The sequence below is a fragment of the Alexandromys fortis genome, unplaced genomic scaffold (genome assembly GCF_014885135.2).
Source record: "Alexandromys fortis isolate MF-2015 unplaced genomic scaffold, M_Fortis_MF-2015_v1.1 scaffold_28, whole genome shotgun sequence".
Lineage (NCBI taxonomy): Eukaryota > Metazoa > Chordata > Mammalia > Rodentia > Cricetidae > Alexandromys > Alexandromys fortis.
Window position 1 is genome coordinate 13,202,195 of NW_026067901.1, and position 19,821 is coordinate 13,222,015.

Sequence of the window (19,821 nt, forward strand, 5' to 3'; positions counted from 1 at the left end):
AAAGAGAGAGAGAGAGAGAGAGAGAGAGAGAGAGAGAGAGAGAGAGGGAGGGAGAGGGAGAGGGAGAGAGAGTATGCTTGGAGAAGGACTAGGGGTAGTATTGTATTTGTTCCAGAAGGTCAGCTCTGCTAGGATGGAGTGTGAAGACAGTATTTGTTGACTGACGAGTGAGGGGTTTTGGGTTGCCTGGTGCACAGCTTCCTGGTGTACTTAAGAGAGGACATTTTTGTTTTTGTTTTTGGCATGTGGCTTTTCAAGGCTTTCTCTTCACCTGAAGGAAGTGTTTAGAATGGAATTCATTATCCATTTTCCCCAAAGTCAAGCTGACGAGTTCCTATTCCCCCTCTATATCTTCATTAGGACATCAAAGCTGTGGGCCCGGGGAAGACAAGTTAGATCATGGTGTCTGCAACAAGGGAGGAAGAGCAGAGGAATTTGAATTTCAAAGCCAAGCTTTTATCTCTCATTAGTGTTTTCTGCAAGGGCTCTCCCAAGACCAGCCGTCCTCCAGTTGGGGAGCTCCCAAGAGACTGAGTCCAAGCAGCTCTGCGCTGCCTCTGCCTGATGCAATATGCAGTGGACAGTGTGGGTGACCCATGGGGGTCCATGCCACTGGCTCAGGAAAGTCAAGGCCACACTGGTTGAGATGCAGTGCATGCTATTAGCTACTCCTCTGAGCAGGGGGACAGCCTGCTCTGTCTAGTATAAACCTCGTGTAGTGAGCAGTCAGGCAGGCAGGCATGACACGGGAGCAGGAGCTGAGAGCTTACATCTTGATCTCCAAGCATGAGGCGGAAAGAGAGCTACCTGGGAATGGCTCAAGCTTTTGAAGCTTCAATGCCTGCCCCCAGTGACACACCTCCTCCAACAAGACCACACCCCCTAATCCTTCCCAAACAGTTCCACTAACCAGGGCCTAAGCATTCAAACATAGATGCCTATGAGGGCCATTCCCGTTCAAACCACCACAGTGTGCAAGGGCCTAAGTATTCAAACCTAGGAGCCCATGGGGGCCATTTTCATTCAGACCACCACAGGGTGCAAGTTGAGCTTTTCTCTCTGACAGCCAGTGCTGTGCCGCAAAGGGTCCAGGAGGCAAGGACTGCAGGAAGAGTTCCAAAATCGGATCCTCCAAGGAATCAGGCAGAAAGATGTACCCAGGAGATCAGAGCTAGGAGCCAGGGCAAGGAAGGTGTGTGATGGAGAATTAAGCAGCCAGCAGCAGCAGGAGGGTCTGAGGTCTCTAGCCTCAGCGATGTGGACCAATCGGCAGTGGAAGCTGGGAAAATGGGAAGAGACTGCCAAGTGCAACATGACGAAGAGGCACTGTCTCTAGCAAAGGGCGCAGCAAAGTCCATGATGGCTGATGTCTGAGAGTGCAGGATTTCCTAAAACCCCCAGCGTCTGGAAAGAGTGAATGCACGGACAGTTATGAAAGACGATGGTGTATGCCTCCCCCCCCCCGCCCCCAGCAGCTCCCAAAGCAGAAGCGATCTGCACTGCGCACCAGAGTGCGGAGGATGCAACTTCCAGCCTAGTTCTGCTTATGGTCTTGCGGTGCTCCTTGGGAGTACTCTTTGCTTTTCTCAGAGAGCCCCAGGCCAGATGCTCCCCTAATATAAGGAGTTACACTCAGAAAACAAAACAGGACCCTGAGTGCGAGAAAGGATTCCACGGCTTTGGGAGAAGCCAATGCATGTGATGAGGCCTCTGGCAGGATCCTGGAGGGGCCCCTGCCTGTTTGTACAAGAGAGGTCACTGTGCCAGGGAAGTTGGGGAGGCTAAACACATAGAACAGAAAGCCAAGTCTGGGAAAACTCAGGCGTGGAAAAGCAGCTGGTGAGAACAGGAGCAGAATCCCGAGCACATGCATTATTTAAACTCCAGTCTAGAGTCCTTTTGAAAGTGCGCTTTGGATTTGGGAGCAGACATGATGCACCAGGCCTTCCGCACAAACGTGCTTCTCCCTCAGAGGTGAATGTGGAGCTGATGCCCTAGCTTCCTAAGGGTTGCAAGAAGCGAATGCAAGCAGGGTGTTCCCAAGGAGCTGACCCCAAACTGCTGGGTTGCCATGGGTCTGGGACTGGTTCTTCTACAGAGGCCAGGACTGCAGTAGAGTCAGCAGGAGGCACCGTGGCATGAAGGCTTGGGAGGGCATCCAGAGGAAGAATGTGCAGGAGGCTGTATATAGAGTACTTGAGGAGGGTGGGTGTGTGACCGTGGGACTGTCATGTGAGTGGTGGCCACCAGCTACAGCTGTGAATTACACTGTGGCCTATCAGTAAGGTCTGGCAACTGGCGTCTTTCTCCTTAGGCAGTTACATGGCATCCCTCAAACTCCACCTACTTTCTATATCTCTGTTCAAATTTCCCTCCTGGCTTTACTCCACTAAGCCATTCATTGGCTGAAACAGCTTCTTTACTGACCAATGGTAATAAAACATATTAGCATACAGAGGGGAATCCCACATCACTCCTGAGTGGCAGGTGGTTCCCAGGGACTTCAGTCAGGCTCAAGCTGGCATCCGGCCTGAGTCTGCATGGGGCAGCGTGGGGTGGTCCTGAAAGATATACAACCTCCGCAAGCCTGACATAGCCAACTCCTGAAGGCAAACAGCTGCCTCTCAGACCCTTGACTGACTGGTAAACCCCAATATTTCTGCCATTAAGCTAAGTGAATTGCCACCCACTATGAGTAAATTAAATATTGATGATTTCATTGACTGTTAGATTTAATTTACAGTTTTTCTCTAGGACTGTGATGGGCTGAGGTGGCTTTACTGAGGAATCCTGGCCATTGCCCTATTAAGAGTTGAGTAGCAAGGGAAAGACACCTGTCAGTGTAAGGTCAGGAACACCCTCAGGGACCCTGATCTTAGGTGCTAACTTGACAAAAACCAGAGCTACCTGAGAAGAGGGACCCTCACCTGAGACATTGCCTCCATCAGATTGACCTGTGGTCATGTCTGAGGGATTCTCTTGATTGTTGATTGATGTAGGAGAGCCCCGCCTACTATTAGTGACGCTATCCCTGGGTAGATGATGGTCCTTTCCCTGAATAGATACGTGGTCCTTTGCTGTGTCAAAAATAGCTGAATGTGTGTGCCTAGGCCATGTTCCCTCATGGTCTCTGCTTCAGGTTTCTCCTTTGGCCTCCCTTGATGATGACCTATATATAATCTGTAAGCTAAAATAAGTCCCCACCCCGCAAGTTGATTTTGGTTCTGGTGTTTGGCACAGCAGCAGAAAGCAAAAAAGAACACTTGGTTTCCCCCCCAGAACCTGGCTGCTTCCTCAAGGCCAGCCCATCGGAACCTTGCTCACCTGGATATACCTGTCGCATCTACCTGCTCCTTGCTCTCGCTGCTCTGTCTTGGGCTGGGATACTCAGTCTCCATTGACATGGACAGATGGCAGGACACAGCTGGAGAGGGCATGCTTACTAAATAAGTTCAAGAGGTGTGCTTGGTGGCACACACCTGTAATCCCAGCACTTAGTTTTCCTGTTGCTATGGCAACGAGAGGGAGGAAGGCCACCTTTTTGGCTTACAGTTTGAGGGGAGATAGTCCACAGTCACTGTTACAGTGTCTGTGGCGGCTTCCTCAATAGCTCTTGCCCAACAAGTGCAAACCACCCTTTTAGTTTTTGTTTTTGTTTGGGTTTTTTTTTTTTTTTTTGAGACAGGATTTCTCTGTGTAGCGTTGGCCATCCTTGGAACTCACTCTGTAGACCAGGCTGGGCTCAAACTCACAGTTTCGCCTGTCTCTGTCTCCTGAGTGCTGGGATTAAAGGTGGCCATCACTAGCCAGCAGTCATCTTACTTATACAAGAACATATAGATAAACAAAACAAAAACAAAACGCCTAGTGGCAAAGTTAAATGCTCTGGAGCTATGGTATTGCACTTAGGAGACGCAGTGCTAACTTTATATCAGTTAACTTTTCAATGTCATGTTGGCTTTAGCTGTGTCTGTATTACTCCATTAAGCTATGATAAATCTAAATAAAAGTGGAATAAAATAAAAATAATCTAGTTGAAATATGACGTTGTGAGAATGTTAGTTTAGGTTTCTTAGCTTTCATAACTATTAAGCGGTTTAGGTATTGACTTAGGTTCCTGCAGTCCCCGTCTGAACTGGCCAGAGACTCACTGTATGGGGACTCGTCCCCTTTAAAACATCCTTCGTTTGTTTAGTTTTACCCTTGGACTGCTTGTTTTAGTGACCCCTTTAACAATGTTAGGAGGCTGTTATTGGCTTAGGGAACATCAGAGTCTCTTGGACACTCAGATGTGAGTGACTCATGTGGCCTTAAAAAATAAGAGGGCGGGCTGGAGAGATGGCTCAGAGGTTAAGAGCACTGCCTGTTCTTCCAAAGGTCCTGAGTTCAATTCCCAGCAACCACATGGTGGCTCACAACCATCTGTAGTGAGATCTGGCGCCCTCTTCTGGACTGTAGGAATACATGCAGACAGAATACTGAGAATACTGTATACATAATAAATAAATTTAAAAAAAAAATAAGAGGGGGAATTGCTGGAGCCAGGCGATCTACGGCTTCTTCTGGGGCCCTGATGTATGGAGCAGGAACTTAGTTCCTTGCCTAAACCCTGGAGCTTGCTTGGCAAGGCCAGTGATGGCTGAGGCCAGGGTCTTGGGGAAGCTGCAGCTTCGAATCCTGGAGCCCAACTCTTGTCCTCTAAAGGGCTCTGGTTATCAGTCCCAAAGCTGCTGTGTGCTCTGTCTGAGACACACTTGAGACATCCTGTGTTCCCTTTGTACAACACTGCTTGATTAGCTTCCTGCTGACTTTGTCCCATTGTGCGGTAGCTTTCTGCTGACTCTGTCCAATTTTCCCCTTGCAAACTGTATATAAGATGTTGTACTACTTAATAAACTCGCTTGACCTAAGACGCTTGTGCAAGACCTCCTTACCCCAGCTCTCTTTCCCGTCTTTATTGTCTGATCTCTTGGTTCTCCCTCTCAGGAACCTGTCCCTGAAGAACAGCTTGCCAGTCCAGGTCAGTACCTGGAGAAGAAAAAGAACTGTTAGCATTGTCCTAGATAGCCCAGCTGGGTGTGCAGCTTTCCTCCTGCAGGGTATGAATGTGAAGGCGTGTAGTTCAAGGCTCTGTGCTCCTGTCTTGGCTTGACTTAAGCTTCCCCATCTATAAGATGGGGAATAGAATGAGTGGCTGATGCCCACTCTTAGTGTAAAGGGTCTGGGTCAATGAAGAGGGGGAATCTGTGCACTGGGACACAAGCCTGAGGCAGGCATCCCTGGAGCGGAAGAGCCCAGGCATATATAAGGCCATAAAGATCCGGAGTAAAGTCCTGCTTAGTATAGCCTTGTATATCCCTCCCCTAGCCAACCCCCCACTGGTGTGTGTACCACTTCCCTGACCCCCAGCTAGCCTGCGTGCCTCCCACATCTTCCCCTACAAGTTGCTGTGATTTGTAGCATGGTCTAGCTGGCCTTGCTTACTGCGTGGTTCTCCAGCTGTCTGCTGGTGCTTTGCCTCAACTCAGAGGCTGGGTGGTATCACACTGCAGGTGCCCAGCTCCACTTGATGCCCTGGATGTGTCCTGAGCCTCTTTATAGGATTACAGGCTGAACAATAGTCTGTGTTGGGTGCAGCGCAAGGTGGGCCAGTGTGGCTGAGGTCCTGTGGCCCTTCTTTAGTTCTGTCCTTCAGGTATCAGGGCCAAAGACACCAGCATGGCCCACCTTCTGCCCTTCGCAGAGTACCCAGCCCACTATGTCCTGTGGTCCACTATGTCCTGTGGTACTCAGGATAGTCTAGCTAAGCACTCTGCCTCTCTCAGGCCCCCGGGTTGTGGTCTATCTTTGACTTGTCACCAATAACTTGATATTATAGGGAACCGCTTGTTTGTTCCTGACTGCTCAGCCCCGAAATAACCACACACAAACTGTATTAATTAAATCACTGCTTGGCCTATTAGCTCTAGCTTCGTATTGGCTCGCTCTTACATCTTAATTTAACCGATTTCTATTTAATCTGTGTATTGCCACGTGGCTGTGGCTTACCAGCAAGGTTCCAGCTCATCTGTTCCCTGAGGCGGCTGTGTGGCATCTCCTGACTCTGCCTTCTTTCTCCCAGCATTCAGTTTAGTTTTCCCCTCCTGGCTCCACTCTGCCAAGCCATTGGCCGAAAGCAGCTTCTTTATTCATTAACCAATAAAAGCAACACATATACAGAGGGACTTGCCACACCAACTCGAGGCTTCCAAATCTGAAATTGAAGCAGCTCTTTGTTGTACCAGGCCCCATTCTTGAGCACTCATTCTGTATATCCTGGCTCATTGATGAAAGGACATGCTACTGACAAGGTGTGGTGACGTGACGCATAGCGGACGGGGAGAAGGTGAAGATGCTAGTGATGCTAGCGGGAGGGACCACAGTTCATGTCAGGTGGCTAAAGGGTCACACCAGGCCTGATGAGCCAGCTACAGTCTGGAGCCTCTGGCCAAGAGGAGGCATATGTGGGGTCATTGCCTGGTGACGGCAGTGCCTGTACCTGGTAGAGGTTGCTGGTGATTTAAGAACCACTTCTGCATGTACGCACTGCTGACTTCGCAGGTAGCGAGACTGCAGCCCAGAACATCAAGGGCTCACCTGGGTTCCCAACCTCCTCACTCTGGGTTGTGAGCACTTCGGAAGACAAGACTTTATCTGTATCTTGGTAACTTTGTCTTCATCACTTGACTTACCCATCTCTTTGGATCCCAAGGGGTTCCTGCTAAATCCCTTCCTGCTCTCAGCGGTCTACACAAATGTTCCGTCACCTATGTCCGAAGTCTATACTGCTCCCAGAGGCTGCTAAGTACATGAAGACCTAAATCTTACCTAAGTCCTACAGCAGCCTTGCAGGGTGACTGACCAGGACTCTGTTTGGTCATGCTTGGCTCTAGGGGCCTGAAGTGTCTGACCCCTGATTCCCTGTTCTTTCTTCCTGCTGCATCTTAGCTTAGTGCGCTCTTCTTGTGGAGAACATAGCTCCCAAAGCACCCGCTGGCCCCTGGCCCATCGTGTGTCTGTCTCCATGGGAATAATCCCAGACCCTGTCCTGCCTGAACCTACTGGGACTTCTTCAGTGCTCCTGGCAGAGGACAGCACTGATCTGTGCTATTTGGCACTATGCTGTTCCGTGTCTTGTATGCCAGGCTGGGAGCCAGAATGAGTTTCGGAAGTCCCTTGTCTCCCCTGTCCTGGACGGGGCACCCCTTTTCCATGGTTTCTGGTACACATTAGGAAAGCACCCTACTTATGGCTGCACTGGCAGTCAGGGAAGCTGGGGGTGTGCACAGCCATATAACTTCTGTGGACCCTAACATTTACCCTATCCTAGCAAGAAATCCTCGTCCTATTCCTGGCCCATGTCTTCATCCTGGGTCCTTTCCCAGGCCCTGAAAGACATAGTCAGGGCTGTCTAGTCCTGAAGGAGACAGTATTGGGGTTGGCCCCATAGGGTAGGCCTTACCCCATAGGTGCTCCCCCAGCTGCCCCGAGGCTCTGCCTTTCTAAAAAGGAGCTGTAACTAGCGCTTGCCTTTTTAAATGTGTGATTTCTTCTTTGATATATAATTTACATACATTGAAATTCACAGATCTTAATTGTACTGTCTGATGAGTTTTGACAGTTGCAGACACGCAGGTAACTCACACCCCCATGGAGATGAGATAGGGAATATTCCCATCACCTCAGAAAACCCCTTGTGCGCTGCCTCAGCAGCCCAAGCGAAGTCAAAGGAACCGGGGCGACTGACTGTAATAATATACTCCGTGTAACCAGCCTGTCCCAAATACTATCATTCCCAACATATAATTAATGTTTTAAAATAGCAATGAGATTTTTGCCGTTTCCCCCACTGCCTGTGTGTGTCTCATACCTGGTGCACAGAGCAGGTGCTAGCAGGTGCCAGGTGCGGGGAGGTGGGGTGTCACATCGAAAGGACTCAGGGACAAGAGGTCAGGAGGCAGTCGGAGCTTCTTAAGGGTCCCAGGCGGGGAATGACAGAGCTCCCTACCCAGACCTCAGCAGAGAAACACCATCTAAACAGGACTGGCTGCTACAGCTTTCCGGTGCCATGCCCTCCAGGCCCCACAGGCAGGAGGCTGGGCGGATTCCTCAGGGGCAGCACGTGGGGTCTGCAGCCTCACTCAGAGAGAAAAGTACTTCTTTGCTAGAGAAGATGGTCATGTCATAGACCCTCCCCAAGTGTCTCCTGCCACCGGGACCGGGACCAGGTCTCTTTTCCCTCTTTGGTCCCGATAACTCGGGAGCCGAAGTTCGTTTTCAACACTTTTCTATTCAGACATGCCGACCCTCTCACAAGGTTGCATAGAGGCAGTTGGGTGCTGTGTCCCCTGAGGGCAGCCATGCCAGCTGGAGGTGCAACATCACCGCACATGCCCGGCTGCTCAGTCCAGCTTGAGACTTGTATGAGGCCTGGACTTTCTACCCCAAAAGGATAGAGCTGAGCAGGGAGGGCCACCTTGTCCTCAGCGGACGCCTGTCCCATCTCGTCTCACAAACTCCCCTTATGAAGCCAGCACCCCCCCCATTTTATAAATGGGGAAACGGGCTCTAGGGGTTAAAATGGCTTCGTCAAAGGCTGCCTGGGCCAGGGTGTCCTGCAGCCACACCCAGATTTTAGGACCTTCTGGTGCTAGGTGCACATCAGGCACTGTGGGCAGACACGGTGAGGACTATAGGGTTCCCCGGGGAGTCTGAGTGACTGGTGCAAGGTGTCACAGCTCTAGGTGGCAGGCCTCTGAGCCACATGCCTGTGGCTACTGATGGCCCCGGCGTGGCAGGTCAGGGCAGGTGAAGGAGTGTTTATGTGTAGCGCCAGTGCGCATGAGCAGATTACCTCCTGAGCTGAGCAGGTGCTGCTGGCTAGCCCTGCGCCCCTTCCCTGCTCCTGGCAGGCCTCACTGACGGAGTGCTGCTGCCCCCGCTCCCAGGGTGGCCTAGTGAGCCACAGAACCCGAGTGCTCAGAAATCCTTCCATGTGAGAGGAAGTGAGGGGAGCTGGGAGGTGTGGGGACCCTGGTGACTTTGTAGAGGAGATGCCGGGGAGCCTGAAGGTTTGGCACAGAGGCCTTGGGCCATCCAGCCCTGACTCCAGGGCCTCCTTCCTGTTGCACCTGTACCCAGAGTGCCCTGATGATGTGACCCTGGATGTTCTGTGGTCTAGCCACTCTTAAAAAGGCAGTGCAGTGGCAGAGGGCTCTTCCTGACCGCAACACCCAGAACTTCTGGGATATCCTTCTGCCTAGGAGGTTCCTGTCCCTTCGTGTTCTAAATTCATCTCCTGATGATACAAGCAATCCCTGCCCCTTCTCTCCTCTAACCCCACCTTTTCTTCTCTCACCTTCCTTTTCAAGCCCCCCCCCCATTTTTTTGGAGTCAGGATCTTACTCATGAGCTGGGCTGACCTTGAATTCTCCTTGAATTCCTTCATACTCAACCCTCAGCCTCCCAAATAGCTGGGTTTGTAGGCGTGTACCATCTTGTTGGGCCTCGAGTCCCTCTGCTGTCTGTGGAGGTCTCTAAGGAGCACTCCCGGATCACTTAACAGACTGTGACTGTAACTTGTCCTTCCAGAGCGTGGGGCAGGTCCTCATCTGGGCACCAGGCTCGCTGGGTGCCAGTTGGAACATCTGTGCCCAGTTCTCTAGCCTCGTTGCTGCCTTGAGGTCCCTGGCTGCCCAGCCCTCCATACCAAAGAGGCAAGTGGCCCATGGTCAGGGAGGTGCCAGCATTTAGAGGGGAACTGGCCACAGATGGGGCTCGAGATCATCTCTCCCTTAGGTCACCTGCTGCACAGGGCCACTGGGGCCATCAAGAGGGAGTGTAGGCCTGTGGTCACCCTGTGCAACCTTCCTGCTGCCTTTATCAGAAATCCTTCCATGTCCCTGGCTGCAGACAAACCAGGCACTCTGCCAGCCATGGTGGAGTCCTGCTGGTGCCTCTAGGGACCTCCGCTTCAGTTGATGTGCTCTGAAAGCCCTCCTGTGATGGACAGTGAAAGGTCACCTTTGGAGCGTGCTGCCTGAGGCTATTCCCAGTGGACACCAAAGATTAGCTTAGAGCAGAGGTTCTCAACCTGTGGGTCGTGACCCCTCTGGGGTCAAACGACCCTTTCACAGGGATCACCTAAGGTCATCGGAAAACACAGATGTTTACATTACGATACATAACAGTAGCAAAATTACAGATATGAAGTAGCAAAGAAAGTAATTTTATAGTTGGGAATCACCACAACATGAAGAACTGTATTAAAGGGATCGCAGCATTAAGAAAGTTGAGAACCACTGGTCTGAAGTACCCTAGGCTTCTGGAAAGTTCATGACTCAGCCAGAGCAGAGTGTTGAGTCTCTCAAGTGTTGTGAGGTCCCACGAGGTGAACCTCACCCCCTATCCGAAGATAGGACCAGTGTTTTAAAAAGTAATATAGGTTACAGCCATTGAGAGGCACAGGGCTGGGCATTTAACCCAGTAAACTTTAATGAATGTCTCCATTCATGTCTTTACCACCCAGACAAGGACCGGTGGCCGGGAAGGTATCACGAGCCTCTTAAAGGTAGACCCTGCGTCTCACTACTCCTGGGTCCTCTTCAGATATAGGTTCATATAACAGGCTCTCTCTGGCCTCCCATGGTACCAGGACATTATGCAAATTAGGTCAGAAAGATGGGAGGTGATGTGGCCAATGAGAGGTGTGTCAGCAGTTGCAGACTGGCATGGGAAAGACTACTATATGTGGGGTCTAGCACACATCCTCATTCTGCAACATGGTGTAAGGACACGGACTTGGCTATGCCTTGGGCCTCTGTCAAGGATCTGATGCAAACCCTGCTGAGGCCCAAGCGTGGATGTTGGGTAACATGTACAGCACTGGCTCCAAGAACCCAGGAAGTCACCACCCGGGTCACTTCCTCTTTCCCCAGGCTCCAGGGCCATCTCTCGGTCCTCCTCATCAACATCACGTTTCTATTTATTTGTTCTGGGAACAGAGGGGTAAAACTAGCCCCAAGTTCCTTCCATAAGGTTCCAGGCATCACCCCTTCCTCTGGGTCATTCCTGCCCAAGCTCCCAAGCTTCTGTGGGACTGGACAGCTTCTCTTAGAGATGTCCCTTCAGCCTGGGCATTCCCATCAGGAAGGCTGAGGTAGGTCCCACAGTGGACGGGCAGGGTGGACAAGAGAGACCCGTTGGCCTCTTAAACCCAATTCTCTTCCCAAGAGGGTTTTCATATCTCAGGGGAGCTGATGGGGACAAAACCCTTCCAGCTGCCATTGTCCTGGTCACCTGCGGCTGAGCCGTGTGACTTCAGTGGCTTCCATTTATGTGCAGAAGTTTCCAGAATGTCTCCCACCCCTGTGTTTGCCAGGATCCTGTGGCCGTGCCCCACCCCCACGTTCTCAGCCCCTGATCTTTAGACTGTGGCGCCATTTAGAATGTGCATTTGTACTAAATAGCATAAAATTACATCCTTTCAAGTTAATTAAGCTACTCCACCACACCAGTGCTGCAGAAAGGGTATTTCCCATGTCAGCGGGCGTCGTCCCTGATGTTTCTCACTCTGATTGACAGCTGCTCCCTGAAAGGGCCCCTGCAATTGTCGGAGTGGCCTGGGGCACCTTACCCTCACTGACCAAGTCTCAGTCAGGGTCACCAGCTCCACAGGCCACCTGTATGGGCAGCTGAGCCCTGGTGGTCAAGTGTCACTGTCCTCAGCCACCTTGCTTCTCATAGCTACAGCAAATGACCTCCTTCCCCAGATGTGAAGGACCTGGTTTTCAAAGAAGACTCTTACTTTGAAGGTATAGCTCAACAATCTAACTCCCTGAGAGTCCCGGAGGCCCCTGGTGCTTCACACTGCCCTGTACTGTGGTTATCCTTAGCATTCTGGGAAAGAACGGGCTGCTGGGCAGGGAAAGACCTCATGGGAAAACTGACTCCAGCAGGAGAGAATGCAGAGGTGCAGACGGACCCATGAACTGCAGTGTGCCGTCCCCACATGCTGCCCTCCCCTGCCTGCCTCGCTGTGCCCTTTCAGCCAGCCAGGAGGCACCCAGCTGCCATCTAATGTACTAGAAGGGCTGAGACCCCTTATGCACACAGGGTCCCTAGTCCAGCAGTGGTAGACCTGCCCCCACTACATTAGCCAAGACCCTACTCTAGCTCTTGTCACTTCCAGAGTGACCAAGCTCCTAGGCATGACATTCACGACTACCAGTGACGAAGCCTCTGCATATGCCTCTCCCCATACTTTCCTGTTGGAAGCAGTGAGACCTCAGATCCAGAATTTCTTGTAATCCCTTGATCTGAGTGCCTACAGCTCAGAGCAGAGACCTTCAGGAGTTCCTGATGGCAGGAGAGTGGTTTCTGGTGGGTTTGGCTGGGGCGTGGCTATCTCTATAGAATCTGCCCCTGAACACAACAAAGGGGGCATTCTTGGGGAATTCAAGGATGACCCGTGTCACTGTCTCTCTGTCTGTGTGGGTTTGTGTATTTTAACCTCCAGCTCCCTTGCCCAAAGCTCGCGAACTGGGTAACAGCGCACAGAGCACAGACATGGGGGCGCGGTGCGCGGCACTTTCCTTCGGGACTCGTGGCACCCAGAACTTAACTTCTCCCTTCCATTGGTGCCCATGTGCCTCTGTCACTGGCTTCTCCACCCTCTCTTCTGATTCTCATGCACTTCATCTACTGCCCACTTGGAATATTCTGGCCCGATTGTAAAGGCCCAGCTCAGACACTGCTTCCTCCAGGAAGCCCTCCCCGTGCTTGTTTTCAGTCGTCCAAGGCAGATGGCACTGAAAAAGGCTTCCCTGTGAGCCATACCTGGTGAGTGAGCACAGTCATGGTCTGCCTCGGCTCTGAGGGGCCGCAGATGCAGGAGTCCGCCATACTCCCTGCCTTCCTCACCCATCCCTAGCCAGCCTGGCTGTGTGTCACCAAACTACATGTGGCTCCATGGTGCAGCGGGCAGGATGGGATGTGTGCTTAAGATTCTCCGGGGAACATGGCTGAGTCCGACTAATTCCTCTGGCTGCTGGGAGCTTTGAAACATTCTTGGTGATCTTTCCTCCCCACCTAGGGACAGCGATGTTGTCACAGCCCTCTTAGATGCAGGTGTTGCGGCACAGCGTACTCTTGCCATCCAGGCCCAGATTTGCTGTCTTCACCTGGCTTGCGAGCTTCATGGCCCACCTGCCAGTGTGGGTGAACCCCTCACATCTGCACACTTCCCTCCTTCCCTCTCTCCCCACTCCCTCCATTTGTCACTGCATTGTGGCCTTGGTGTATGGTATACATTTGTCTGGGGGAATCAGGACCCAGGGCAGCAGAGATGTTGAGATGACCTGTTGCCAAGCATGCAGATGCGTCCCACCCTCCTCTCTGGTCCTGGTAACAGGAAGGGGGTGCTCGCTCCTCCAGCTTGTGGACATGGCTGTAGGGTGACTGCGCTGTCGATGGATGGAAAGTCATGTGCAGATTGGTGCACCTGCTCTAACTATTGCTGTGCTCAGCGTGGCTGTGAGTAGTGGGCTGGAGGAGGCAGGACAGCTAGCTGGATCACCCTCGGTATTTGTGAAGACTTCAGGTGGCACCCATTGCTGAAGCTAGAGGAGGCTCTGTGTCTAGGAAATGAGGGGACACCAGGTTGGAGTACTTGCTCCAGCAGCCTCGGTTGGGACAAGCTCTTTCCTGCCGACAGTGATAAAGGCAACCGTTGAGTTTCATCTGTGAATAACGAGCTGGTTCCCGTGACAGTCAAAGCGGTGCTTATGTTATATTAATATTTATTAGCAGCTACCGATGTTGGGGCTCACTCGTTATCTGAGCCACACATCAGAGCAGTTCTGTAAGGATGCAGGAAAACCACAACCCAGATGCAATTAAACCGCTGCACTCTGTGCCTGTGTCCGCCAAGGCTGGGCCACATGGAGCAGAGGTAAGAAAGCAACCATCCTCCGCTCAGCTCCCCGTCTTCCCCGACCCAGCCAGAAAGAGGAATGTGCCTCACCTGGGGCCTGGGAAGCTGGAATCCCGGCCCTGGGAGCAGGGAGCAGGCGGGAGCAGGCGGGAACAGGCATCCTCCTAAACAGCAGGGACCAGCCAGAAAAGCAAAGATTTTGAGGTTCTGCCCCTGACATTCTGGAAGCCACACTCAGACCCCAGTGTCCTGTGCCTGGCACCTCCCCCTCAGCAGATTGACTGAGGTTATAGGGTGCATGCTGGAATATTAAATGTTTGGGATCCAGTCCCAAGATCTTCCTGCAGGGAAGTTGGGATCCAGGCAAATGTCTGACCCTGTCACACCATTGCTTTGCTGTGCCCAGCCCACAGTGGCACTCATTCTGTCAGAAACCCTCATCTGTGTGCCTGTGTGACAATGTTCTATGGGCCTACTGTACATGTAATGAATGGGTCTAAACTCTGAAGGGCCAGCCGTATGTCCTGGCCTCACCCCAGGTGCCTTGGCACACATCCCGGCCTCTGCTCCAGATGCCAGCCAACGGGTACTGCCCCACTGGCTGTCTTAGTCACCTTCTGTTGCTGTGACGAAATACCATGACCAAGGCAACTTCTAGAAGGGAGAGTTTCTTTAGGCTTATCGCTCGATTCCCTGGTGGGAGAGTGGAGGCATGGCGGCAGGTGGGGGAAGCTGTGGGCTCACATCTTGACTGCCAAACAGGAAACAGAGAACTAATGGCATCTAAAAGTCTCTCAAAGCCTGCCTCCAGTGACATCCCTCTCCCAGCCAAGGCCACACTGCCTCATCCCCAAATAGTACCACCAGCTGGTACCAAGTATTCAAACGATAAGCCTATTCTTCTATTCTAACCATCACACTGGCCTCGCCTCTCCTCCCTGCCCACACTCAGTACATACTCCGAGGGGAGAACTTGTCTTCATATCCACCTTGTACCACCTCCCCAGGAAGAATGTAGGGATCTTGCTGGGAAAGAAACCAACATCTAAATATTTACATTACAATTGTATTATGCAGATATTTATATTACAATATCAAGATTATAGTTATAAAGTAGCAATGAAAACAATTGTATGGTTGGGGTCAGCACAACACGAGGAACTGTATTAAAGGGTCACAGTATTAGGAAGGTTGAGAACCACTGCTCTAGAACCGTAGGGAAAAGGAGCCTTTTCTCTAAGTTGACCAAGCCTCTATGTTAGAACTCGCTCTTCTGGGCTCTGGGATCTTAGCATATAAAAATTTTCAAGGGGCGTGGGTCCCATGATCTCTAAGCTGTAGTCTGTGGCTCTGACCCTTGGGCCTCCTGACTGGGTTGTGACTTAGGGATGGGAATTCAGCTGTAGGTTGTGTTTTTCTGGTGACTGTCGGAATAGGGCATCATGGAACTCAGTGTTCTGAAGTCATGAGCAGCTCAAGGCCACTCACAGCAGACAGCTCCAACCCCAGCGTTCTCTGTCTCATCTGGATGTTATGGTGGATGTTGCTATGGAGACTCCTCCTGGCTACTATCAGCAGGAATCTTCTTGCATAGGGCCTTGCCAGTGTGGTTTCTGATGTTCCGTGTGCTAGCCACCACCTAGCTGGAGTTTGAAGGAGAAAGTGAAGAGATCTTTGTGGGTCTGGAGGAGGGGCTTCCCCCACCCCCAGCATGTTTTGTCAATCTTCCTTCCCCACAGGGACCCTCTTCTTCACCAGAGTCAAGAAGAGAGCTCTGTGTATTGTCATTAAGGTTTGCATTGGTTTGGGCTTGGAGAAGGGCCACACAGAAGCCATCGGAAGTGGGAAAGAGGGGGAGGCGTTAACCAGAGGGTCTCATGCTGATGGCCTCAGAGATGAGAGCCATGCTGGCTCTGTCAGCCACTGTAATGGGACAGAGATAGTGAGATGGAACCCTTTCCCCCAGAGGATTCACACTGGCTTCCTGCCTGACAGACTGGGTCCCACTCTGTCCCTAGCCGGTCTGAGGAGGAAATGCTTAAGAGGTACTCAGGAGCTTCCAGTTGGAAGCCCCTTAACCCACCTGTGGGTTGCAACGGGGCCTTGATATGCTTTATTTGTGCTGTGGGGCAGATGAATAGACCCTACTTCTTAGCGATGCAGAGGCACCTGCTAAAGGCAGCTTGGCTCTCCAACCAGAGGGGTGTGTTCCTTAGCTTTGTGTCGCTGTCGTGAGGTAACCAAGATAGTTTGTAAGGGAATGGATGTATCTAGCTCATGGTTCTGGGCATTCAGGTCCAAGATGGCTTTGGGCCTCTTGAGAGCATGTGGGGCACATGACAGAGCAAAGCACTTCCTTCTGGCCAGGAGAGAGAAACACAGATGCAAGAGAGAAAGAAAGGGCCCCACAGCCCCACTAGGTTATGTCCCCAAAGACCTAAGGACTTCCTGCTGAGCCCCACCTTCTGCAGGTCCACAACATTTCCCCAAGACGGCAGCACCCTGGGTCCAAGCCTTTCACACAGAGACTTTTCCAAAGGAGGTCAACAGGGTGGGCTGACCCCAGGTTGCCCTCTGTCCTGCTCAGGCCTGGGGTGATGTTCCTCTCTCCCACACAACTTCCTATTGTCCCCTAATCCCGTGGCTATGTAGCGCCCATCCCCACAGGACCACTCCCTTTAGTCTTCGTGGTACAAGCATCTTTCTGTGGTCATTGGGGCCAGAAAACACTAAGTGGTCCTTGTAATTGGTGTCACAGCAAATCTGTGCTTGCTCCCTCCTTCATCCCTACCAAAGCTCATGAGTCATGTCTCCTTGACACTTGGAAACATTTGCCAAAGACAAGTTTTTCCATTTCCAAAGTCACGTGAGCTTCTGCCCCTGAAGATGGAAGGGTCTGCCCTAGCCTGCCTCCCAGCCACATGGTAGCTTCTCCACCCTCTCTCAGACTGCCCGTGGGACTGAACTAATACAGGAAAGTTATCTTTGACTTTTATGGCCCCTTTTCCCTCTATTAAAATGCTCAGAGCTATAAATGTCGTCATCAGCAGCTCGTTTATCTTGACAGAAGTGTGGCTGTAAGTGAGCCAGCCTCTGAAGCGACTGCTTCTGGTGCATCGATAAATCCCAGCCCGGAGCGGAGAGGTCAGTCCTCGCAGACAAAAACGCCTTCTCACTTGGTAATGAGCTCTTTATGAGGCTGTGGAAGGACGGACGCCTGGGCAAGGTTCCGTGCCACCTAGAGTCCTTGCGGCATCAGCTGGGGATGGGCCTTTCGTGTGAGGTGGCAGGAATGTTCTGGGAGGGCTCCCGCCATGCCCAGAAGCAGCAAGATACTGGTACCCTGCTTGGCAATGTTTGCTACTGATGTTTCCCAGCGGTGTGGAGACTGGACGTGGACTGAGAACTGTCAGGTCTCTGGTGCTCCATGCAGTGGGTTCCACAGTACAGTCCAGAACCCCACTGGACTCATGGGACACTGCACTTAAAGGCACCTTATATTTAATACCCTCTGAAAAAGAGCCGGCGGGCACCCCAATCCAGGTTATGCAACTGTGGGGTTGGGTGGAGTTGGCCAGGTTCTTAGTTGAAGTATCTAACAGGTTCTGTGGTGCAGACCTCCTACAGCCTACAGGACACCCCACTCCACCCCTGTGTACAGCTAGCTGAGAGTGTCTTTTGGTCACTTGGAATCAAGCACAGTGGAAGCAGAGCTGTCCCTGTCGTTGCCCCACTGGAAACTCTGGGTCTCAGTGAACCTTGATCTTTCCCTGCTCTCCTGGCTTCCCATTCCTTCCTTCCTTCCCCCGAGTGTAAATTACCAAGGTGACAGACAGACGCTGCCTCTGTCACAAGTCAGGAAAGAAGGCTGGACCCGAAGCAGAAACGAAGGCTTAGGACCACAGGCGTCGGTGCTTACTGAACAGAGACAGCCAAAGAAGCACTCAGAGATGACGGGTCTGCATGGAAGCACGCACCTGTGCCAGGGTGTTTTATACAGGGTCTCTCTGTGTCGTTCTGACTGCCCTGGAACTCGGTAGACCAGGCTGGCCTGGAACTCACAGAGATTCTCTTGCCTCTGGCTCCCTAGTGCTGAGGTGAATGGCGTGCTCCACTATGCCTGGCAGTCCCAGCACTTGGGAGGTGGAGGCAGGAAGATCCAAAGTTCAGAGTCATCCTCAGATGGCAAGTGCAAGGCCAGTCAGAGGAACACCTGGCACACACACTCATACATACACGGGCATGTGCATTTTGTCTCCCTGTGTAGAAACTCCTCTTTAATAGGGAAGCCAGCATACAGGAACGTTGACTGTTCTCTGGGCCACATTTTCCTTTTTCTTGCTCTAGCTTCCAATTTTTTCTTAAATGATGATAGATTACTTCTGTGGTTTTAAAAAACAAAGAAAAAAAAACCCAATATCAAATGGAGAAGAGTAGAGTTCGCCATTTCTGAGCCCGTGGTCCCACGCTGCTGGAGTCTGATGGCGACACTCTCTGTCTTCCAGGCTTTGGGAACCACCACTGCAGTGCCTGTCACCGGTCCTCAGGTCAGCTCCCTGCAGAGGTTGGCCGGGCAAGGAGCAGCAGTGCTACCTCAGGTAAATGTCTGTCTGTCCCGTGTCTGTCGCCAGCCCCCCAGCGCTGCCTCTGGGTTCCCCTTTAGGCGGTGCCTCCCTTTCTCTGTCCCCTCTGTCCGTTCAGTAGGGGAAACATTTGGTTCAGCATTTTCACAGTGAGGAGTCTGGTTTTTCAAACAGTGACAAACTGTGAAATCCTTGAGGAAGCCAGGACCAGGAATTTTGGTGAAGGAACTAAGTACAGCCAGCATCAACCAGAGTAGCCACTGCCAGGCATACTGGTTCTCAAAGCTTTTCCACATGTGGTCACATGTGGTGTGTAACTGATAATGAGTCTGTCAGAGGGTCTAAGGAGCACTATGGTAACACCTTTTATGTTAAATGGTCCAGGGTGTAGGCCCTGGGTACCAGCCGAGATCCCTAGATGGACTCCAGGACACTTAGCCCTTTCACCATCTTGGATGGAAGGCTTCTCCCTCAGAGGGCCTGATGGCTCTCTGCTGTGTCTGTTAGCCTTGGCGGTCACAGGGAGAACTTACGCCTGCACCCAGTACATAGCAGACCTGGGTGATACTGCTGAGTGCCTTTGCTGATGATGGCTCGGCTCTGGTGAGCACCTCGCTTGTGTCTCATACCTGCACCCAGGGTCACTGGCTGCAAAGATGAAGACAGTGGCTGGCTGTCTTGGGGCTATGGTGCTGGACAGATGCCCCTGGCTCAAGGATAAGAAGAAGCTCTTGTCCAGGAAGTAAAACACCCCTCAAGTTCTCACCCTTTCCAAAGTCCAAAGGACCTTACCCCTAAGAGAGTTCAAGTTTCCAGGATCTCTCAAGGGGGTGTGAAGGGCTGATGGGAGCTCTTGAGATGACCTGTCCCATGCTGAGGTCCACAGAGGGCTCCGGGATAGGGATATTGTAGATCAAAGTTGGGGTGAACCCCAGGAGAAAGGTGCAGAGTGAGAAACTAAGAGATCCTGAAACAGCCAGAGTTTTCCTCCCGAGGGGGAGGTGAGAGCAGGCAGAGATGGGGGTCCTTGCTTTAGATATCAGGCCACAGTAAGAAAGTGGCTCCAGGGGCTCCGCTGTTTCCTCTGGGGCTTCTGCTCCCCAGGCAGTCCTCCCTCCGTTCCCTACCTCCCAGCAGTCCACACTGTTCCCATCACCACTGAGGCAGACAGGCAACTGACGGTCATGTGGTCCCACGTGTTCACTCCCCACTCCCTCTGTGCGCCTGCCCAGTGCTCACAGCACCTGGGCTTCTTGTCTCTCATTC

At 51.9% G+C, this 19,821-nt stretch overlaps 1 protein-coding gene across 1 annotated transcript in view; it reads left to right on the forward strand.

Annotated features, from left to right (window-relative positions):
- Positions 1-19,821, forward strand: part of Phf21b (PHD finger protein 21B) — a 68,276-nt gene that overhangs the window by 27,361 nt on the left and 21,094 nt on the right. Inside the window, exon 3 of the mRNA XM_050130091.1 lies at positions 18,478-18,570. Within this exon, the coding sequence (XP_049986048.1) occupies positions 18,478-18,570 (93 nt within the window). The remainder of the gene's footprint in view (positions 1-18,477; positions 18,571-19,821) is intronic.